Source organism: Octopus bimaculoides, chromosome 2 (assembly GCF_046866305.1).
Source record: "Octopus bimaculoides isolate indiv1 chromosome 2, ASM4686630v1, whole genome shotgun sequence".
Lineage (NCBI taxonomy): Eukaryota > Metazoa > Mollusca > Cephalopoda > Octopoda > Octopodidae > Octopus > Octopus bimaculoides.
In genome coordinates, this window is record NC_142929.1 from 22,775,768 (window position 1) to 22,798,265 (window position 22,498).

Below are 22,498 nucleotides of genomic sequence, written 5' to 3' on the forward strand. Positions count from 1 at the left end.
AAGATCGATAGAATAAGTACTAGGCTTACAAAAAATAAGTCCTGGTGTCAATTTGCTTGACTAAAGCTGGTGCTCCAGCATGGCCAGTCAAAATGACTGAAACAAGTAAAAGAATAAAAGAATATATATATCATCATCATCATCATCGTTTCATGTCTGTTGTCCATTCTGGCATGGGTTGGATGGTTTGACCAGGACTGGTAAGCTAAGGGGCTGCACCAGACTCTAGTCTGATTTGACATGATTTCTATGACTGGGTGCCCTTCCTAATGCCAACCACTCTGAGAGTGTAGTGGGTGCTTTTTACGTGCTACTGGCAACCTAAGTAAAAGTGTGGTTGTCCTTGCATACAGACTTGCCCACCTGCAACCCTCTTCTGCTGAGCATCCCTAATCTTGTGGGCCCATAGGTGCTGGTGTCACGTAAAAATTACCCATGCCAGTGCTCCTTAAAAGCACCCAGTACACTCTGTAAAGTGGTTGGTGTTAGGAAGGGCATCCAGTCATAGAAATCATGCCAAAACAAACATGAAGCTTGAAAAGCCCTTCAGCTGGTCAGCTCCTATCAAATCACCCAACCCATGTCAGCATGGGAAATAGATGTTAAATGATGATGATGTGGATGACATACGAGGGGGTGCTGAAAAGTTCCTGGCTTTGGGGAAAAGAAAATACAGAGGGATCAGTTAATTATGATTTTATTCTCAAATTCACACCCATATTGCAGCAGAGGATATGACATTGTTCCATTGAACCATTGACTGCTTCTGATAATCTAGACAACATTTTTTATGCTTATCAATGTTGAAGGAAGACAGGAAAAATTTAGCAATTGTAGCCATCTCATGGTATCCAGTTTTATGGAACTCAAAATGGATGTTTTTTTCAATATGGGATTGGTAATGTGGTGATTTAACTCTGTTGTCACATTTGCTGCTGTCACATCCAAAATTATGCTTGCCAGAGCTGGTTTTACCTTCATTTTGCAATGCGAACATAATACTAGAAACTGTAATTCTAAAAACAAAACTATTCAGCAGTTTTTATCAACTGGAGGTCCACCATCTGTACTCCAGCAGGTTTTCTTCTTCGGAAACCAGACAGGTCACAAATTTTAACTTATTTAAAAATAAATATCTGCAAAAGAAGGAAAACAGAGGCCTGTATCATGAAGTAAAAAGGGTAAGGATCCCTTTGGTCATGAAGGACCTCAGGATTGCACATAGATAGTTACCCTCCAAGGCACAAGTCTGAGCAAGGTTATTAACTCATGGTTGTGAGCCTGATGCTCTAACCACTGAACCATGCGCCTTCACATCATGAAGTACAAGGCATGCATAATGTATATGGATACATTTATATTATTTCACCTGTTTCAGTCTTTTGACTGTGGCCATACTGGAGCACCACCTTATATTAGATAAGAATAGTTCTAAAGTTGCCATTTTGCCAATAGAAAAATATAGTTAAATAAAAATTGGTGTTTCTATTTTGTCCAAATCCTGAATATAAAATATATGTGTTGTGTATATGTGGACACTCACCATTACTAACTTTCCTTGATTGGATGGCAATGTACCATCTACCTTTTTACTTCTTTATCTCAATCAGGAGTTGTTTGTTAGGTGCCTGGTGAGGCTCTGACTCAACTCCTTTTTTTTTTTTGCTGCCTTGAGGATTTGGAGAAAATAGTAATTCATTGAGCATCAATACCTGCATAATTGGACATGTGGAACAGTGTTCTGCCTGGAGGCAAACATTGGCAGAAACCTTTTTTTTTTACATGCTGAAAGCTGTCCCTCAGTTACACTCTCACCCCTCCCATCAAGCCTACAATCTTAGAACAGCCATAATCAATACAAGCAATGAAAGGCCTAGTGAGATTGGTAAAATGTCAGAGCAAAGGTATGTATATCTGTGCTGTGTGCAAGAGGTAATATGGAGGTCAGCTTCAACCAGACTTTTCATTGGCAAAGCACAAAAGTACAATTTCTTCTGGGTAGGCAATAGTAAAGATTTGGGAGGTATAGGCATACATTTAGCACAGATGTAAGTAGATAAGGTGACTGAGGTAGTCAGAGTGTGTGATAGAATAATTAGATTTAGACTAGGCTTGGAAAACACAACAGTAGCATTTACCTCTGTATGCTCCTTGATTAGGACTGACAGATAAACAAAAGGACTGATTTTATGAAGCTCTTTGGCAGATTACTTCAATGACAAATGACAAGAACTTTATTTTTGTGGCTGTTTGGCAGATCTTTGATAAATTCCATGGAAGTTACAACTTTGGTTCTAGAAATAAAAAAGGAACAAGGATCTTGGAGTTCTGTTTTGTAAATAGTCTGATGATCTGTAATAGAAACCTCAGGAAACCAGCCAGTCACCTGATCATGTATCTGATGGACACACAAGCCAGATTGGCAACAGTTTCACCATAAAACAAGATAGACAGATGATTGTGTACACACGGTCCTTCTTTGGTGAAGAATGAACAACCTTGTATTGGTTACTGATTAGTGACTTCAAACTTAAAACTAACATGATTCAGACATTCAAACCAGTCTTGAAGAAGATATGATCCATTTAACAGTAAAAATTTTAGAAAAATACTACTCTTTTATTTGTTTCAGTCATTTGACTGTGGCCATGCTGGAGCACCGCCTTTAGTCGAGCAAATCGACCCCAGGACTTATTCTTTGTAATCCTATCGGTCTCTTTTGCCGAACTGCTAAGTTAAAGGGACGTAAACACACCAGCATCAGTTGTCAAGCGATGTTGGGGGGGACAAACACAGACACACAAACATATATACACACATATATACGACGGGCTTCCTTCAGTTTCTATCTACCAAATCCACTCACAAGGCTTTGGTTGGCCCGAGGCTATAGTAGAAGACACTTGCCCAAGGTGCCACGCAGTGGGACTGAACCCGGAACCATGTGGTTGGTAATCAAGCTACTTACCACACAGAAACTCCTACACAAAGAGGAGGAGATGAGAAACATATAATATGAAAGACCAGAGGAAGTTCATACAAGACAGCCTGAGAGCTATAGCCCTGATGCAAAATTCTAGCCAGACCAAGGGTGGCATGATGGTGGAACAGAGATGTAGATGGAGCCATAAAAACAATGAGATATGCTTGAGAAAGTTGGAATAATGGGAGCGGCAGGCAGAGAGCTGTAATAGGTAGCCAGAAGTGATGTTTGGTCATAGGTTTATTTAGCAAGGGGGATAGCAGAAAGTAACAGATTTGCTTATGTTTTGAAGTATCAAGTTTTTCCAGACTGAAGTCAATGTACAGAGAAAATTGAGGTGTTATGGGAAAGAAGTGTGCTTAGATGGATAAAGGTACACTTACACTTAGTGATTCTAAAAAGAAAGAGGTGTGGAAGTGATATTATGAAAGGCTGTTAAATATGGAGGATACATGAGGAAAAGAAGTTTCCCAACATGGACCCAGTAGAAGGACCAACTATCCTACTTGACAGTAGTAATGATTGGGAAAGCAATTAAGGATATGAAGGTAAGGAAAATTCCCAGGCCATTCAAAATTGCTGTTGAGATGCTTAAAATTTCTGGTAAAGTAGGACATAGCCAAGTAACCCACATAGCTAAATAGATTGTACAGTAATGTGCCACACTTAATAACTGGCATAGCAGTACCATAATCAATTATTACAAGAGTAAAGAGATGCCTAAAAAAGAAGAAATTGCAGTAATATCAAATTGCTAGACCAGGTCATGAAAGTTACAGAAAGAGTTATAGTTTGATTATTTAGAGAGTTAGATTAGAGGAGATGCAGCTCAGTTTCATTTTAGAGAAAAGTACGACAGATGCTTTATTCCTGGTGAGAGCATTGCAGAAGTACCTGGTCCTTGTAATGGAGAAAGCTTTTAACTAGGTTGCTTGCTCTGTAGTCTGGTGGTCATTGACAAAGCTAAAGTAAAACAAATGACTTGTTAGAGCTGAACAAGACATGTGGAGTGTTTCTCTCAATAAGGTTAGAGTCAACAATGAGTACAGTGGCCCATTTTGTGAGTGGTTAGGAGTTCATCAGGGCTCACTTCTCAGTCCCTTCCTATTCATTTGAGTCCTTCATGCTATAACAAAGGAGTTTAAGACTGGTCGACCATGGAAACTCCTATATGTTGATGATCTTGTTCTCATAGCTGAATTGATAATAGAATGGAAATTCTAGGTGAGGAAGCTAAATCTGGAATTAAAGGGCTTTAACCCTTTAGCATTCACATTATTCTGTCAAATGTAAGGCTTATTTATTCTCATTGTTTTTAATTAATCTGCTTTATCTTATAGTTTTGAAATTTTGATGAGGTAACTGTTAATTTTTAGGATGATATTGTTAGGTTGGTGTGAGAGGCAAGGCCTGGCCAGTTTGAACATAAAACATGTGGAATATTTTGGTTGGATGTAGCTGGCTTAAATACTAAAGGGTTAAAGTGATTATAGCAAACACCATAGCCTTAGTATATAGGAAAACCCTTCCATCTGGGAAACGTCCTTACTTAATATATAGAAAAGGAGAAGGCTGAAATTCCATATGGTATATCTAATGTTAACTATGGACACACAACACATGCAGGCTAACAGATAGATGCACAAATCTATAAACACTAAGAGCATAAGGGCAATAGACTTTCTCAAAGATCTAGTTGGATCCCTAGAGGTAGTGGATAGCTTGTTACCAAGGTGACCCAATTAGCTTAGGAAGAGGATGTTCTGAGAGTATAGTTATTAGAATAAGGTTGTATGGTGCTCGTATACATGGCTGCGGGTCCTGAACACAGAGGGCATGCAAGGATTAGAAAATGATGCAGAGGGCATCATTCTGTTGAATGTGCAATGTAAGTATGTATGAACAAAGAAGAAATGTGTTGAGAGAAACATTTGACATAAGGGGAATTATATGCAGCTTGTTGTTGTTGTTGGCACTCCGTCGCTTACGACGTCGAGGGTTCCAGTTAATCCAATCAACGGAACAACCTGCTCGTGAAATTAACGTGCAAGTGGCTGAGCACTCCACAGACACATGTATCCTTAATGTAGTTTTCTGGGATATCCAGCGTGACAAGGCTGACCCCTTGAATTACAGGCACAACAGAAACAGGAAGTAAGAGTGAGAGAAAGTTGAGGTGGAAGAGTACAGCAGGGTTCGCCACCATCCCCTGCCGGAGCCTCATGGAGCTTTAGGTGTTTTCGCTCAATAAACACTCACAACGCCCGGTCTGGGAATCAAAACCGCGATCCTATGACTGCGAATCTGCTGCCCTAACCACTGGGCCATTGCGCCTCCACTATATGCAGCATGCAACAAGGAAGACTATGCTAGTATGGACAGGTTATGCATATAGATGAACATAACTGTATAAAGGAGTGCTCATCACCTAATGTGGATGGAGGCTGTAGAAAAGGGAGACCCAGAAAAACTTGGAACAAAATAGTGAGTGCAGATCTCTGGTCATTGAACCTTATGGAGATGTCAAAGGACCAGATTAACTGGTGTTAGGCAGTGCTAGAAAAGACTAAACCGTCTTGGTAAATGAGGTTCCAGAAGCACAATGTATATATATATATATATATATAAATATATATATACACAATGGGGCCTCTTGTTCAAGCTTTCCCCACCACCCATCACCTACTTAACCTCTGTATTTTGTTGCTGCAACAAAATGTGAGAACAGAACAGCATACTTCATATTTCCCTCAGTGTGCGATTGTTATTTCGTATCTCCTTGTGTCTACACTTGTGTTTTGTTCGTTGATTGTAAAAAAAAAAAAATTTAAAAAGGCACGTTTTGTTGTCGTTTGTTTCCTCTTGTCCACTTGAGGGGTGTTTGTTTCTTGTTGTATACATAAGCACGTTTGGAGTGTTTTTTTTGTTTGACTGATTGGAAGATTATTACGTCACTTAGAATAAAAATGGGACGAGGCGATTAGAAGGGTATCTGGACATAGTGAGCTCCGACCCATGCAAGCAGCGAAAAAATAGAAGTTAAAACTATGATTCTATACATACATACACACTATATATATATATATATATATATATATATATATAATCCCACACATATATATATATATTATTTACACATATTGCATACATAAATATAAATGCATATACACATTATATATATATACATACTGTACATACACCGAGAAAATGTAGTTTTACGTTATTAGAGCCTTAATTTTGTTACTTCCCCCTCAATAAACCTCTCTTACGTTGTTTAATAATCTCCTTTTCTCACTACGCAGTCATCAGTCTCTTCTCCTCTTCCTCCTCCTCCCCGCTTTTTCGCTCTCTATCTCTATCTTACTCTCTCATAAACCATTAACAAACCACTTTGTAATATCTCTCTCTCTCTCTTTCTTTCTTTCTTCGAAACTACTCACTCATCCCACTTTCTCTCTTTCTCTTTTCCTTTTCCTCCCCCTCTTTATAACCTTCCATTTGTTTCTTCTTCTCCTCTCTGTCTCTTTTTTTTTTCAAAAAATCTTTTTCCGGTGTCTACGTCACTTCCGCCGCCATCACCTTAGTAGTCGCCGCCTAGTTTCTACTATGGAGTATCCATTCGACGGGGTAACAGATTTTTATTCATTTATCATATCACTTAATCTCACCTCTTTTTCCACCCACTCTGTCTCCTTGCTTATACCAATCAATTTAATAATAACGAAATTGTCTTCTATCGCTGTCGATATTTTACTAAAGAAAAGCCTAAACCCGTTCAGCCTCGACATCTACCACCATTACAACCGTTCCCAATATACATCCACAGCTAATACGTGTATATAACATGTCTATATATACACACAGCTATCATTTGCCTTGTTGGCAAAATCCATATACTGTCTTCTTTATTGTAATCAGAGTAAAATCTTTGTAGAAGTGTATATGTAGCAGATACCACAATATACACCTTCTTCTTCTAAAGAAAAAAAAAAAAATGGTGAACAGTTTAATACTAACAACCTTTAAAATTTGAATAATTCTCCATATGAAGGAAACCTATTGGTTTTAGCACTTCATATCTTTTGTTGCTGATATATAGTTATTTAATGTGAATTCTAGGTTATATATATGTGTGTATATATATGTATATATATTTATATGTGTGTATATAATAATATTAGGGACAAAATCCAAAATTACTTGTAAAAACTCAATTAAAATCAATTTATATATGTGTGTATATATATATATATGTATAAGCACATCTTGATATATAAGGTTCTTAGAATTTCGGGAATCCAGTTGATTCCTTACAACAAAGTAATTTAGTCTAAAGAGAAAAATTAATGTACACTCAACTAAAATTCTATATTGCCAACTCAACAGCTTCTACTAACATAAATTTTGAAAATATTTGTTCGTTCTATGTCATCCCTACATTTTGATATTGCCGTCTCGTTAATTTAAAAAACCCTGCTTGCTCTTTACGATTTTATGAAATAAATTTTACATTTTTACTTCACTTTATTCACTGTGTGTGTATGTGTACCTAAGGGCGCATTTGATGTATATATATATATATTTATAACATTCTTTTAAGATTGAATTGAGTCTGGAACTAACGTTATTCAGTTAATAAATGTATTCCTTATGCAACAATACAGTTTGTAAAGTCCATATAAAGTTTGCTGGCAAAGGTAAAGAATACGTACACCACCCGTTTTCGGTTTAACAAAAGGCCCTAACCCTAAACACCGGGTGTACGTATTCTTTACCACTATAGAAACCCTTAAATTCAGTTGGAGTGATTTGCAGTCTTAAAAATTTAATAAAATGTGAACGATTTAGTCGCGACCACCATTTTATTACTTTGAATTGTCATATACATACTTTCGTCTCTTACGGAAACCCAAGCTTAAATGAAAGATAAAATTCGCATGGGATTTAGTCCTGTGTAGCAGAGAATAAAGTAAAATTAAAATGGAAAATTGTAATCCGTGAAATCCGTTTTTAATATCTATTCATTAGAATGAATAGTTGAGAATTCCCGACTGTATATCAGTACCATTGTACATATATACATGTATGTATAGTCACTTAACCCACACGTGTGCGAATACATATGGCGATCGAAATTTCTGTTAGCTTAGTTTTTCGTTAATTTAAAATCTAATAGATTAGTTAAATAAAATAAACCATAAGTTCTACCATGCTGTAATTGTCATTTGACTTTCTTGTGAATAAATAGAAATATTTCTTCCTTACATTAAAACATTCTGAGTATTTGCTTTGTGTAAATATTTTATCAGATAAGTTTTAAGAAGAAAAAAAAACTGTCTTTTTTTCTTTTTAAAAAAAAAAAGTTTCAAAGTATTTAAAAAAATCTTTGGCGTTCATGGACACGTGCTAAGGTGTGGACCATCGCTTTAGAAGCACATGGGTTATACATGTTCCTCGCCGAAAATCCACTCGAATTTTGTATATTAATCACTGCTAAATTATTAATTATATCGTTTATACAACAGAATAATTATTAAAAGAATTTAAATCTGGTTATTGTGACAAAAGTTTTAGCCTTTATTTCTTTCATTTGCTGTAAGCTATTATGCCGCTCTCGTCATCCTCAAACCCAAATGATTCAAATTTAAATCAGTAAAAGTATTGAATTTGAAATAGTATCAATATATATAAATATATATTGCTGTATTTTAATTATTAGTTTAGTAATCAATATCCTAAATAAAGTATTGTTTCGTGCTAGTGTTTGTATTTCGGCATATTTATTATTTAACATTTAAATTGCCTTTGTAGCTTAATGGAGTCGCTTTAGCCTGATAAACGAGTTGGTAGTGGACCCATATAACTTATTTGTCGAGCCATTTAACTACTGCAGAGAAAGAGAGAGAGAATTAAAATTAAAAAAATGACAAAACTTATTGGATTCATTGTTTCTCATAGTTCTGAAAATGCCAGTTTTTTTATTTTTTATTTTTTTTTCCCTCTTGTTTTGCTTGGCTGAAATCTTCCCCGGTCTGCTAGTTTTTTTTCTTTTCTCTCTTTCTTTTGCTTAAGTTCAAAAAACAAAAAAAAAAAAAACGAGGAAAGGTCTGCCTATGTGGCAAGGCGTGCTTCTGGGTCAACCTGTCTTTTTTTGTTCAACATGGCGTCGTTCTCACGTGATGTCAGCTTAGCGAGCGAGATGGCCTTCTCCTCTCAGTAAATCCTCCCTCCTCGAATCATCGATTGATTGATAGACGATATAGACATACATACATTGATTCATTGCTCTTCGTCACTCGAAATTATATTAGTACATAACATGGTGGCAATAAGTTTTTTTTTCTTTTTTTTTTAAAAAAGAAGAGACGGTACGAGGGGGTGGTTTAAAGAAAAATGACATTACAGTTTAATGCTTCTCGAAATCTCATTTTCCCTCTTCAACAACGAATTCAATTTAAATCGTTTTACTCACAGCGACCCCCCCCCCCCCCCCTATTTCTATTTCTCTCGTTGCTGACATTTTTCAAAAGCTTGTGGTTGTCTGCAACAACTATATGATATATAAATATATATAGATATAGTTTTGTCACATACCATCTTCCTCTCTCTCTCCTCTTTGTTCCATAATTTGTCAGTTGTGTCGCTATTATAAAAGCACAGCATCCCATGTTCGGTCGGCAACGTTAGAATTTTTCCTTCTTTTATATATATATATATATCTTTTTTTTTCTTTTACTCTGATAACTTTAGTGCCATGTATATTTTAATCGTGTGTAATTTGTTTAAAGAAAAAGCCGATTTCCCTCTCCATATATACATACACATATAATATACACCGCTATCGCTACGTAGTAGATCGTTGCTGCTGCACTAACATATATATATGTATACTACATATACCAACATTGTGCGAAAGTGAGGTGGTATGACAACAGGAAAGCTGTTAGCAGACAAATAACCAAAGCTACTACTTCGGTTATAATAATAGGTGCGCCACTGTTCTTCAACATGCTTTGATCGCACTACATACCATATACCAGCGCCCTTAATGTTCTCTTACATATATATGTATATTGCACGCCGCCGATGTATTACTCATTGACTGTTTAAAATTAAAAATACTGCAGAAATTTAAATTACATCATGTCATAGATACGGATTGAGCTAATGGCTCATTATTTTATTATTATTTTTTTTGTTACTTTTCAAACCATATCTTAATCATTTCCAATTGAGTGTTTTAATAATGGTGGGAAAGAGGAAGCGAATATAGTATTGTCGGAATTAATGACACCCGTTCGTTTAAACAGTCTTTTTTTTTGTTTTAGTTTGTTTTTAAGTGTACTTTGGTGCAGAACGATAAAACCCTATTTCTTAGTTCGAATTCGGCGGTGTGAAGTTATTTTATATATAAATCAAAATTATTAACGACAAATGAAACCGGATACTGTATTTGAATATTTTTTTTTTTTTAAACGCTTTGTCCTTAAGTCGATTGTAAACTTATCGTATCACGAGGCATGGCTCAGTAAATTCTTGTCCTTACACGTCATAGAATATAATATATGGTTTAATTTTTTTATTTTTAACATGTCGGTGATCCATAATGACTTTGTATGAAAAAAAGTATTTTAAACATATTAAAGAAATTTGAAGTTTGTAAATAAATGAGATTTGTTTATTGGTTATTTATTCATTTAGTAGTTTATTTAACCTTTTTCTGTTTTAAACCGAACATATTTAGTAAAGTCGACTTAGTGGAAAAAAACTTCAAATTTTAGTGTTCGTTACTCTTCGTTGGTTTCCGTTTCCTCTCGGTTATGACTAATTCGTAGCAAGAAATGAAATAGTTACATAATATACACTCGTTGCCTTTTGAAAATATGTCCATGATTGCAAAATATGTGTACGCAATCTTGCATAAAAAATTGCTTAATAAAATAACTTTTTATAGTTTTTATTTTTTTTATTCGTTTTCGGAGTGACACGTTGATATATGACTACGTAGATGGCTCTCAATTTTTGTATGGCTGTTTATATCGATTCGCACCCAAATCATCACAACCACACATACTGGCCTATTGAATATGTATACGTGTAGCAGCTTCACTATTTTCTGACCCTAATAAGTCATCGTAATTTTAATGTCTTCTGTTGATGAGGCCTGTTTAAAAAAAATTTTTTTTTATTATTATTAAATTTCGACATAGATCGTTTCCACAGAACACCGTAAAAGTTGTAGGGCTTTCCATAAAATCTCTCATTATGTCTAGAAGTATATATAATTAGTGGAACACCAGATGTTAAATTATCAGAATAATAGTAAAATTACCAGTACATAATACATTCATCGTGTACTACTATTAAATATTGAAAGTAAAATATTAAGAGGGATCGTATTGTAAGACACTACATTTAATTATTGAACTTTAAAATAAAAGCCAATGAAAATAAAAGTATCATGTTCTAATCTTCTCCCCCTTGCAACGCTGTGTGTTTGTAAGTTGGGGTTCAGCGTCTGACGCGCTGGTTTCAGTTTTAAAAGTTTCGAGTTGGCGCTAATATCCCATGGTCAATGTTTGGCGCAGGCGCATTGCGATCGCCGCCAAGTGGTTTCCTCAGACGCCATAATGTCTGAACAGGTACTTGTCTCCCCCACCTCCTTTCGATTATTATTGTTATTTACTCGTGTCTTCGAACTGCTTATCGTCTTTTTTTGTGGGTTTTTTTTTTCTTTTTAATCCTAAAGTGTGAAAAAGAGAAAAAAAAAAATCCCTCCCATTTTTTTTTTGTTTTGTTTGGTATTAACCCTTGATGAAACAAATGTGCATTTGTTGTCGTTAAAGATATATCTTTTCCATTATTTCCTTTTTCAGATGCCTGGCGAAGAGTCACAGCCACGTACACTGTAAGTACTTTTTTCTATTTTAACCCTTACTTTTAAAGACGAGGTGTTTCTTTCTTTTTTTTATATAAGTTATGTGTGTATAAAGGAAAGGGCATGTTCGAAATTTATATTTATATATGTCTGTCTAGAAGCATAGCATAGCATAGCGTATCGTTCGTGACCTACCCCCCCCCCCCCTTCTCTTGCCGACAATTTTCCACTCGTATTTTTCTGCTCTTTCTGATTGATGTCTTTGAATTTAGATTTCGTTTTTATATACAGTGTAGTTATATAATTCATTTCGATAAATCTAAAATGCTGTCCATGCAACGATTATCCTTCTGAACTGTGTTATGTATGACAATAAGTGGCGGCAGCTATACGTGGCTATGGTAGTTATTATTGGAAGACATATTTATGCAAACATAATCTCGTTACCGTGTGTGGATACGTGTACCGGCACACTATATATATGTAATATATATTTATTGCATGCATATGTGCGTGTATATGTTTACATATGCACGCATAATGAGTGTATGTGTTATATACACGTTTTGTGTGTTTTGCATGAAGTTGTCCACGTAATGATAGCTGATCTGATCCCTCCTTTCTATTCATTTTATTTTCTTCTTTTTTTGTAGGTACGTCGGCAATTTAGATCCTTCTGTCGATGAAAATTTCATTCTAGCCTTATTTACTCAAATGGGGCCATGCAAAAGCTGTAAGATCATCCATGAAGTAAGTAACTTTATTCTACTTATATATCTATCTCTATATATATATAAAGAAATGTACATTTCTTTTAAAATGTACAAAGTACATATGGTAATTTCATGATTATAAACAGTTTGTGTGAAATAGTTCATAATATGCGTGAGTAATTGTGTTTATTTTGTAATGATTTTTATAAGTTCCATATTCAGTTTGTGATATTGACGAAATACTTGTAGCATGTGCACATAAATAACTCAGATCACGACTGTAATAATATCGGTTGCTGTTCAGCTGTTAGTCTATTGACGTGTCATGTATGTATAATGTGTTTGATCTAAATTACCCGTGTAATAGCAGTTAACCTTTCTATTGTCCATATGGTTTAATGTGTTGTAGGAGCTGCTGATTTATTAGTTCCTGTATTTTAAATTTGTGAAAATCTGAATTAAATCTAGTTTTTATTTTTTTCTCTTTTTCTCTCATTAGAGATTGTTTGTGTGGTAAAAGGTTACATTAAAACAAGGAGTGGTTTTGCATTTTTTTTTAAAGAAATAGGAGCTTTAGTACAGTTTTTTTGTTTTAAGCCTTATTTATTAAACTTAATGAAGAAACAAAGGTGTGCGGTTTGAATTTCTAACGTATTGCAGAAGTTAGTGTTGATCACGCAAAAATGTTTTGCTTGCTTTGATATATTTAGACATGTTTGTACACACATTTACATGAAATGTTTAATGTGTGTAGTGAGTTGATTGATGCCAGCAATTTCTTTTGAACATTGTTTCAACAAATGAAAAAAGGGATTGTAAAGAAATCTAAATTATGATTTTAGTTGAATGTTACAGTTTTAAGTGATTTTGTGTTCACTTGATTTTTGAATTTTTATGGGAATTTTCTGGAGCAAAGATTTCAAAACATTCTACTTTAGATTCCTCCCTTATGTCTATCAGTTTGTCCAAAATCTTTCCTATTTGTCTTGAGTAAATTTTTGCATTGTTTTAATATAAGGTTAAAATTGGAGAAAAAGAAAACACTATTTTGACAAATCATAACCTCATGAAGAAATGTATAAAATTTCTTTTTATTCTCGGTGTTAATGAATTGAAAGTAAGTTTAAATTATTTCTTTATTGTTGGAATCATAAAAATTTACAGCTAACATCAAAGAGAATTTTAAATTTGCATATACGTGTATGACTCCCAAAAGGAAGATATTTTATAAAATCAGATTCCTTTATATTGAGAAACTCTGGTCTGGAAGAAGCTCTCATGTCCACTGTTTTTGTTGACTGCCACAAAACAATTATATCCATGTTTAAATGTCCCTCTTGAGCAGCTGTTAGAATATCCTGTTCAGGAAGAGAATTTTGTCGTGCTAGCACTGAAAAAGGACGGACTGGGAGAAATAGTTAAAGCAATACCTTGGAACATGGACACTGACTGACCAGTAAATTGGGTGCACCTAATTAGATGATGGCATGGGACCAGTGAACTCCGAGAAGCAGAGGCCATGTGTATTAGCCATGGAAAAGGCAGAACATAGTGGACCAGAGATGGGAGTGTTTTAATAAACTACTTAATGGCTATCAGGATATTGTCTAGAATGGCTGTAGTGTGCCAACGTTTCAGTGACTGTGACCTAATATTTATGATGATGCAACATTTGTTCAAAATTTTTTTTTTTTTTCTGTGTAAGTTGTATCCTTTTAAATACAAAATGCTATATGATTTGAGTGAATTTGTTAAATTGTAAATCCCACCCGTTTGATATTCCTCTGTTTTTGTACCAAGAATTCTTAGATCTTATTCTTTCTTGAACTACCTTTTATTTCCCTCTTGGCTGTGTTTGACACATTCGGTGGGAGATGTTTTCTGCATAGCAATTAGGTAAAGCAAGAATTTCACAAATAAAACACTTTTAAACATCTATTTAACTGTAATAACCATGTGAAGTCAGGTATCTTCATTTCATGTCTACTTCCCAACTTGGTATATGTTGCTGGGATTGTCACTGTCCAAGACACTTATTTGGAACTGCTGCCTTCTATGCATTAACTCTTGACTTCATAATTTCTTGGATTACAATTTGGCCAAAGATTCCATAATGGAAATAAAAGCTAAAAGTATATTCTTGAAACCTTATTAACTTTGCAATCTGTTATTTTGAAAACATCCATTTTAAGGAATTCTTACTTCAAATGCTCTCTAGCTGGTTAATATAACTTTATAATGGTTTACATTCTATTTGCACATTTTGTAATCAGTAATTCCTCCAATTCTTTTTTTTTTTTTACAGCTGTTACATATTGATTAATGGATGATTTAAGCTTTTTTTTTTTACAAAGCTCAAACTATGTAATGTTACACATTGTGGGTACGACATTTGGAATGTGATTTTGTTCACTTTCACGAAAAATTAGTCATTTATTATAATTCTTATGAAATAAATGAATTGTCATGCATTTCAATAACTTCTAAAAGTAATTAGTAATTTGAAGTGATCTACGAATCAACATTTGTGTTATTAGGCCACTTCTTCAAACATGTAGCTCTTACATGAAATTGCTAGGAGTGTTACATAATTTAAGAGAAGGTGTTTTAAATTTCAGTGCAAAGGATGCTTGTGAATTTCTTGGTAAAGGTTTCCACTCTTTCAGATAAGACTTAAATAGTTTGATGCAAAAGAAAGAAATTGGAATCCTTGTCTGAGTGATATCTCGTTTGTTGCATCCACAGTTGAGATTTGACTATATGTAGTGAACCTTTCTTGCAAGAAATTTACAATGTTTGGTTTAAATGGAAATTTGGAAGTTAATATAGTTACTTTAAAACTTCTGTTTTGGAAACAATATGTAATGGTTTATAAATTGAATATATTATGTGCATTTGAGTCATTAGGTAAGTTAGGGATTTGTACAGCATAGCTTCATAAAATTTTGAAGTAAGTGGATTCTCAAGAGTATTTGAGAGCTTATGGGCATTAGGTCTCCAGTATTTACTCAGTCAGAAGTGTGCTGAATTAAGGGATTTTTAAAAAAATGATAGAATTATTACTTGGATAGTCCTGCTAAAAAGTCTTGGTTTTACTATTTCAATCCTCAACTACATTTTCTTTTGGTTAAAGTGCTTGATGTTACCTGTTCTTGTCAGCTCAGCCAAAAGAGGTAGACTCTCTATGACAACCAGACCTCTTTCTAATCAAACCCTATTTGTTGCTTAATATTTTTAGTATTTAAACCAACCATATCCAGCATAAGCAATCACATTATAGAAATCTCAAAGCAACAAGGTAATGCATAATTCAGAACAATGAGAATAAATAAGCATTACATTTGATAGAGTAATCTGAATGCTAAAAGGTTTGTTAAATCTCCATTGAAGTTAGACAATTATGTGAAGAGCTTTGTTAGATTATACTTAGAATCTTATGGTATAGAAAGGTTTTAGTTCTGCTATAATAACCTTAAAACTGTAATTAATACTTATTGTCATTTCTTTAAACATTCATAGTTTTCTATAAAACTTCATCTCTCAATATATGATTATTTTAGAATTCAGACATTGGTTGTGTGGAATGTCTTATCAATTTTACAACTTCTTGGTAGCATTCCTCTCAAAATACCAATATCTTAAATATGGTGGTTTTATGATATTTAGGAACTTTTATGACAATACCAACATCTAGCCCTCTTTTAACCCTTTAGCATTTAAACTGGCCAGATCGTGCCTTTCACATCTCTGAAGATGGCCATGTTAGCAGCAGCTTTACTGTTTGTGGGTCGTAAGATAGCTTATTAGGCCAATATTAATATATGGTTAGTGTGGGCATGTAATATGCAGAGTAAGCACCATGTGGGACTCTGTGCTTTTTGTGCAGCATTCCTCTCCTGTAGCACTATGCCACAGTGAGCAAGCAATCTTGCATAGGGAACAGGTGTTAAGCATATATCGAAATGCAACTTCACACTAGACATTTTGTGGGGTGTACTCAAATTGTCTCATCATGGACAACTATGGAGCAATGTTTTAAAACTTGGAATAATTCATATGATTCATATAGAATAGCAAGAATCCAAACATTGTATTGATTCTCAGTACAGTAATTTTTTAAAAACTTAATCTAACTGTTGAACTGTCATTTCTGCTTTAACCCTTTCGTTACCAAACCGCCCAAAGCCGCCCGAAAAAAATTTTGGTTCATGTGACCAAGCTGCCCAAAACCGCCCGTAATCACCTATTCATATTTAAATGAGAATATCTGAGCAAATCTCGTTAGTACATTCGTGAAAACACGTGATTATTTGTGTAAACAGTTCAGCTATAGTTTTGTACGACGATCAACGTGTTTTTTTAATTTTGTGAATTTTGGGAGATTTTTTTCCAAATTTGTTCCTGTTGTGTTTTCAAAATTTGCAATCCTGACAAAAAAATGGATACGAATTTTATTCTGTCAAGCAGCGAGTCAGAATTCGAAGGATTTTCCGTTGAAAACCTTGATAAATCTAACTCTGTAACCGAAAAAAAAAAAAAAGCACGTGGTATTTGATAATGAATCTGAGGTTTCATTTTCCGAAAATGAAAGCAGTGAATCCGAGAGCTCCGACGATAGCGATAAAGATAATGAATTAGTACCTGAATGGAGTGAAAATTTAAAAACTCCTTCTTTCAGTGATTTTTCTGAAGAAACTGGACCAAGTCACAGTCTTAGCCAGGAGAGTAAAGCTTTAGACTATTTCTTTTTGCTTTTTCCGATGTGCCTATTTGAATTGATTACGGCGGAAACAAACCGTTACGCTAAATGTAAACAAAGCGTAAAAAAGGATAGTTTGAGGTTTCCCATAAACTTGAATGAAATTAAAGCATATTTTGCAATAAATATTATCATGGGCATTAGAAAGTTACCTAGAATAACAAATTACTGGAGTAGTGATGAACCCTCTGGCGACGAATATGTCGAGTATAATGACGAGGATACGGTTTTTAAAATTGACTCAATATCTACATGTAAGAGACACGAGCAGTACACCAGTACGTGGAAAACCAGACTTTGATCCCTTATTTAAAATAAGACCCCTCATTGACTGTTCAAAGCACATATAAAACAGTTTATAGATAAGGATATGGTGGGCTATAAAGGCCGAGTGCGTTTTCAACAGTATATGCCAGGAAAGCACACAAAATGGGGGATCAAAGTTTGGAAAAGATTTGTGAATCAAATACTGGGTACTGCTCTGGATTTTAATTTTATACTGGCAAAAGAGACAGTAATAAATCCAGTAATGTGGATTCTTCTATAATAATATTTTGTTGTATACCCAATTGAATATTAGCTAATAACCCATTTTCTATAGCGATGTTTGAACAAAAATTTAAATAATTTTATATTTTGTTGAATTTACCTGTAATTAAAGTCACTTTGTGACAAAAAATTTGGTATAGAATTGGTTGAGAACCTTTCGTTAATTTATCTTCCAAAAATCACATTAATATGTTGATAAATAAAAAAGTTAGAGTTGTTTAACGAAACCAGCCTAAATTTATGATTATGTTAGAAATTAATTGAAACACATAAGGGGTGTAATTTGGTTAGAAATATGGTAACGAAAGGGTTAACAGGCAATGTTTTTCTGAACTTGACATTTACTTATCTTTCTAGTTTTTATCAGTCTTTCGTACTTCTATTGAATATTTTGTATACACTTCAAAAGTCATGTTTTTTTCAACCTGTAGCTGCTTGTATTTCTCCTACAACCGATAACCTCAACAACTTACATCTAAATCTTAACCAATCAATGTATGCAAGTGTTTGAGGATCTGAAGCACTTCTGAATAAGCCCTGTTCCTCTCTGGCTAGATAAAATTAGACCCAAACATTTCGTTGTAAAAACAATTAGAAAAGCATTGTCCCAAATTTCTAGGAATTTTTTTCTTTAATTTTTCTCATTCATTTAATTAGTTGCTATGGTATTAATGGCATATGGTTATAAAATTTGACTTCCCTGAGTACCTACAGTTCTTGTTTTAACTAGATGCTTTTTTTAAATGCATTGAGTAGGAAGTGAGCAAAGTAGACTAGCTGAAATAATGTGCTCTACCATCTTTACGATATCAAGTGAGCTTCAATCTTTCTCTTTATATATATTGAATTGACTTCAAAGACCTGATGTTCCACACAATTCTTTAGTTTCTGATTGTCAGTTATACGGCCATCCTATCTTTTTCCGCACGTATATGTTCAATATATGTTTCCTTCTAAAGACCATAGATTGTGATATAAAGGGAGATATCATTGTTGTTTCTAATAAGCTGAGTGACTGTAAAGGTTCGTTTCCACAGTTTTAGATAATGTTATCTAGAATTAAGTTGTAACAATTAGAATCGACACATTTTTCTGTTAAAAGTCTGAGCACCATGTAGAAATGTTGTTTTTTTTTCATTTCAGATTCCTTTGATATTTAAAAACGAGTAAAAAAAACTGGTTAATTGTTTTCCTTGATTTTAATACTTCTTCGAGCTTTTGTTAAAAAGACTCTGTTGCATGACATTCGCCATTTTTAGCTTTCTAAGAATCCTTTATGGAGTCACTTGAAACTACCAGTGTCACTTGATTAATTGCAAAAACTTGTCTGCAGGAAATTGCTTGAACTCTTACAAATCTGGTACTTTGGTTATATCTAACTTAAAATAAATTTTCATTTTCAAGTAGATATTGTCTTTGTTTAGTAGGTATTGCCAATTTTAACCGATAAACGTTTGAACTTGCTATAATTGAGCCAAGTATTCAAACTGGCCAGATCCAGCCTCTCACACCTATAGTTCAAAACAGTGTGAATAAGCATTGCATTTAACAGAATAATTTGAATGCTAAAGGGTTAATAACTATCTCTTTTCTAGACATAATGTTGACTTTGTTTTCCTCATCAGTGAAATGAATTCAAATTGATAATCAAGTTGTTAATCTGCAGGAATTACCAACAGCACAATACAGAAAACTGCTTTTATAGATGTCTCTTGGATAAGGGTTATATTTGTTAAGTGTTATACTTGTATCTTATTTCTCAGAGTTCTCAACAATATTTTGATGCTTGTTACCTACAAATTTTGGCTACATGTAGAAAGATGTCCGAGAGCTGTTTGAGAGGAAAAGCTAAATGAATAGGAAAAGGTGGACTACTTCAGCAAATATTACTAGACTAAATGTCTTGGTTGTCCTAGTCATTAGAAATATCTTTGAAAAAGATAGCTGGAGACATTTTATCCATATCACTTAGCCCCTGTAATGTAATTAAATGAATTTTCCAAATAATTCCTTTGAATTGCTGCTTTGGTAGAAAAATCATCCAAATCAAATGAAATCATTGATATATAAATGCTGTGTTTTTCATATAAATATGTACTTGTTTTTTTTTTAATATTTTTGTTTTTATTTAGTCTGTTGTTTAATCTTAGTTTTATCTAATCTGTTATACTTTCCATCTTTCAGCCTGGAAACGATCCTTATTGTTTTGTTGAGTTTTATGACCATACTTCAGCAGCTTCGGCTCTTGCAGCTTTGAATAAACGCTTTTGTATGGGACGGGTAAGTTGTTTTCGCTGTCAACAGCCTTTTAAAATCAATATTGAGATACAATGATGGTCTTGGTTAGTCATATATAGATGGAAATGAGATATTCATAGATACACAAATTTAAAAAAAAAAAAATCAAAATAGGCCTTGTTTATAGAGGAATTACAATACATACATGCTATATATTCTCATCATTTCTGTAAAGCTGGGTGATTCTTAGCCAATCTATTCTACAGAGTATAATTTCTAAGACACCAATAGAATAAACATCACCTTTTCCATAATATTGTTGTAATACAAGGAAAAAAAACAAACTCCAGTACATTGTGTGTGTGTTACAATATTGTAGCCAGCATTTTGTGATTACAGTGTTCTGGGTAAAGGAGAATTAAAATGCTACCATTCATTTCAGGTGATGAGGGATGAGATTGGTCTGTTAAAAAGTAACTTCATTAGCCCCTGCTGAGTCTCCAAGTGAGCATAATTTATTGTAAATATAACTATATGGATATTTTATTTAATGTTATCACTTTGCTCAACTTTAATTGTTGTTTGAAAGCAGTTAAAATTTGAATAAAGTTGTTTTCTCTATTTCAACCCTGTCTCATCTTTGAGACATTGTATTTGAATCTATTCTATTTTTCCCATGATTTTCACGATCTATTTCCACTGCACGAGCACAATTTCTTTTTTGTGTGTGTATGTGTGTTTCTGTCTAGTGTGCATCATCCATTCATTTTATATGTCTCAATTCATATTCCATGAGGTTTTCTTGCAAATTAATGTTGCATACCCAATAAATAAAAAGTATTCACAATTCATTCTGTACTACTCCTTGCAGATCTCTATTTGGTGTGTCTCATTCTTAATCAGCTTTTGTTTAGAGAGGGGAGGTCTCTCACTTCAAATACATGTCTATTACCAATACCATCTCTAGATAGCTCTCAAGTCACTTTCATAAGTTTCAATCCATAGAAGTATAGCAAAAGGCCATGTTGTATGTATAATCCTCTGTACAGAATTCAGGCTTGATATAAGCTCCTCAACACTGAACAAGCTCTGCCAGCATTGCAACAACCATTATTCATAGTAAAATATTTAGAATCACCCAAAACAACCAATGGAACAGAGAATTCAAATTGCCATTCTAAAAGTGTATTCTCAGTCAACAGAAACAGCTTAGAAAATTGAACCAGTATTACATCATAGCATCAATCAGAATGGCATTGATTCTATAAGTCTTGCTTACACTGCCTTTATGCATCAAGCTTTAAGAATTACGGAACATGATGCAATTGAGAAGCTGCATGATAAAGTGAATTTCAACCTTCTAGTATGAAAACCGAAGGTTTCGTTTCTTGAAAGTTCATTAAGTTATTGTTATGTGATTCTTTGAATACTTTACAAACCTCTTCAATGTTCAGTTTATTTTACTCTGTTCTCAAGGGTATTGGTCAGTCCTTTAAGTAGATTTGGCCAAATTTCACACTATTAATCAGTGTATGGCAGTGATCCAAACTTTCTTTCAACTTTATTTTTTTTATGCTAGATATAATAATGGGATATGAACCTCGTTGCTCTTTAGTAACTGTCAAAGCCAAGAACATGATATGCTGTGGAGTTTTCCAGTAGCAATGTAGAATTTTTTTTTTTTTTTATTGCACTTACTTGGATAAATAAATGAAATGACTTATTTATTCTACTATTTGTGACCTCCAAAATCATTCACTCAGTGTAATGAGCAGCCTCAGTAAAAAGAAATTCAGTGCTACTTAAGGACCTAAAAAGCCATTGCCTCCTCCAAATGTTTTTCCATACTCCAGGTACCTGCTCTCTTTCCCTGTGCAGTTTTGTGGTCCGTTTGCCAGGCTCGGCAAATATACTTTCTTTATAGTTATTTCCTTGCGTTTCCATTTGTTTCATCAGAAGATTACAGAAGAAATCCAGAAGATTACAGAAGAAGATAACATGTTTGCTTTGAAAATAAATTTAATTTTCAAGAAAATGGATTAATGTGTTTTGGACAAGTTTCAATTTGTGTGTGTGTGTGTTAGAGAGAAAGAAAAAGAAATGTCTGCAAAAATTTGTTTTGGAATTAAGGTGATTGAATGTTTGCTCTGTTGAACATTTACATTAAACACTTAAGCCACAGGGTCCTCTAAACTCATGAAGATATATTAAAGTTTAGGTCATGTTTGGTTTTCAAGATGACTTTGAATTTTTTTTTTTTCAAAAAAGAAAAGAAGAAATTATATGCTTATGAGACTCCAGTTTATTTTTATTTTCCATCCTGATTATTCATAATCTACCCAACATTTAATATTTTGTTTGACTGTATTTATCCATGT

The 22,498-nt window shown here is 34.0% G+C and overlaps 1 protein-coding gene across 25 annotated transcripts in view; it reads left to right on the forward strand.

Annotated features, from left to right (window-relative positions):
- The window catches only part of LOC106868113 (nucleolysin TIAR), a 123,487-nt gene that overhangs the window by 32,730 nt on the left and 68,259 nt on the right, over nucleotides 1-22,498 (forward strand). For 10 of the 25 annotated variants that reach the window (XM_089341591.1, XM_089341628.1, XM_089341572.1 and 7 more), the window contains exons 1-4: nucleotides 6,546-6,610; nucleotides 11,860-11,891; nucleotides 12,515-12,611; nucleotides 20,067-20,162. In XM_089341591.1, coding sequence (XP_089197717.1) covers nucleotides 6,590-6,610; nucleotides 11,860-11,891; nucleotides 12,515-12,611; nucleotides 20,067-20,162 — 246 coding nt within the window. In that variant the 5' untranslated portion in view covers nucleotides 6,546-6,589. Of the gene's footprint in view, nucleotides 1-6,545; nucleotides 6,611-9,130; nucleotides 11,626-11,859; nucleotides 11,892-12,514; nucleotides 12,612-20,066; nucleotides 20,163-22,498 lie in introns of those variants that run through there. The other 15 variants (XM_089341571.1, XM_089341568.1, XM_089341558.1 and 12 more) reach the window with 6 other exon arrangements.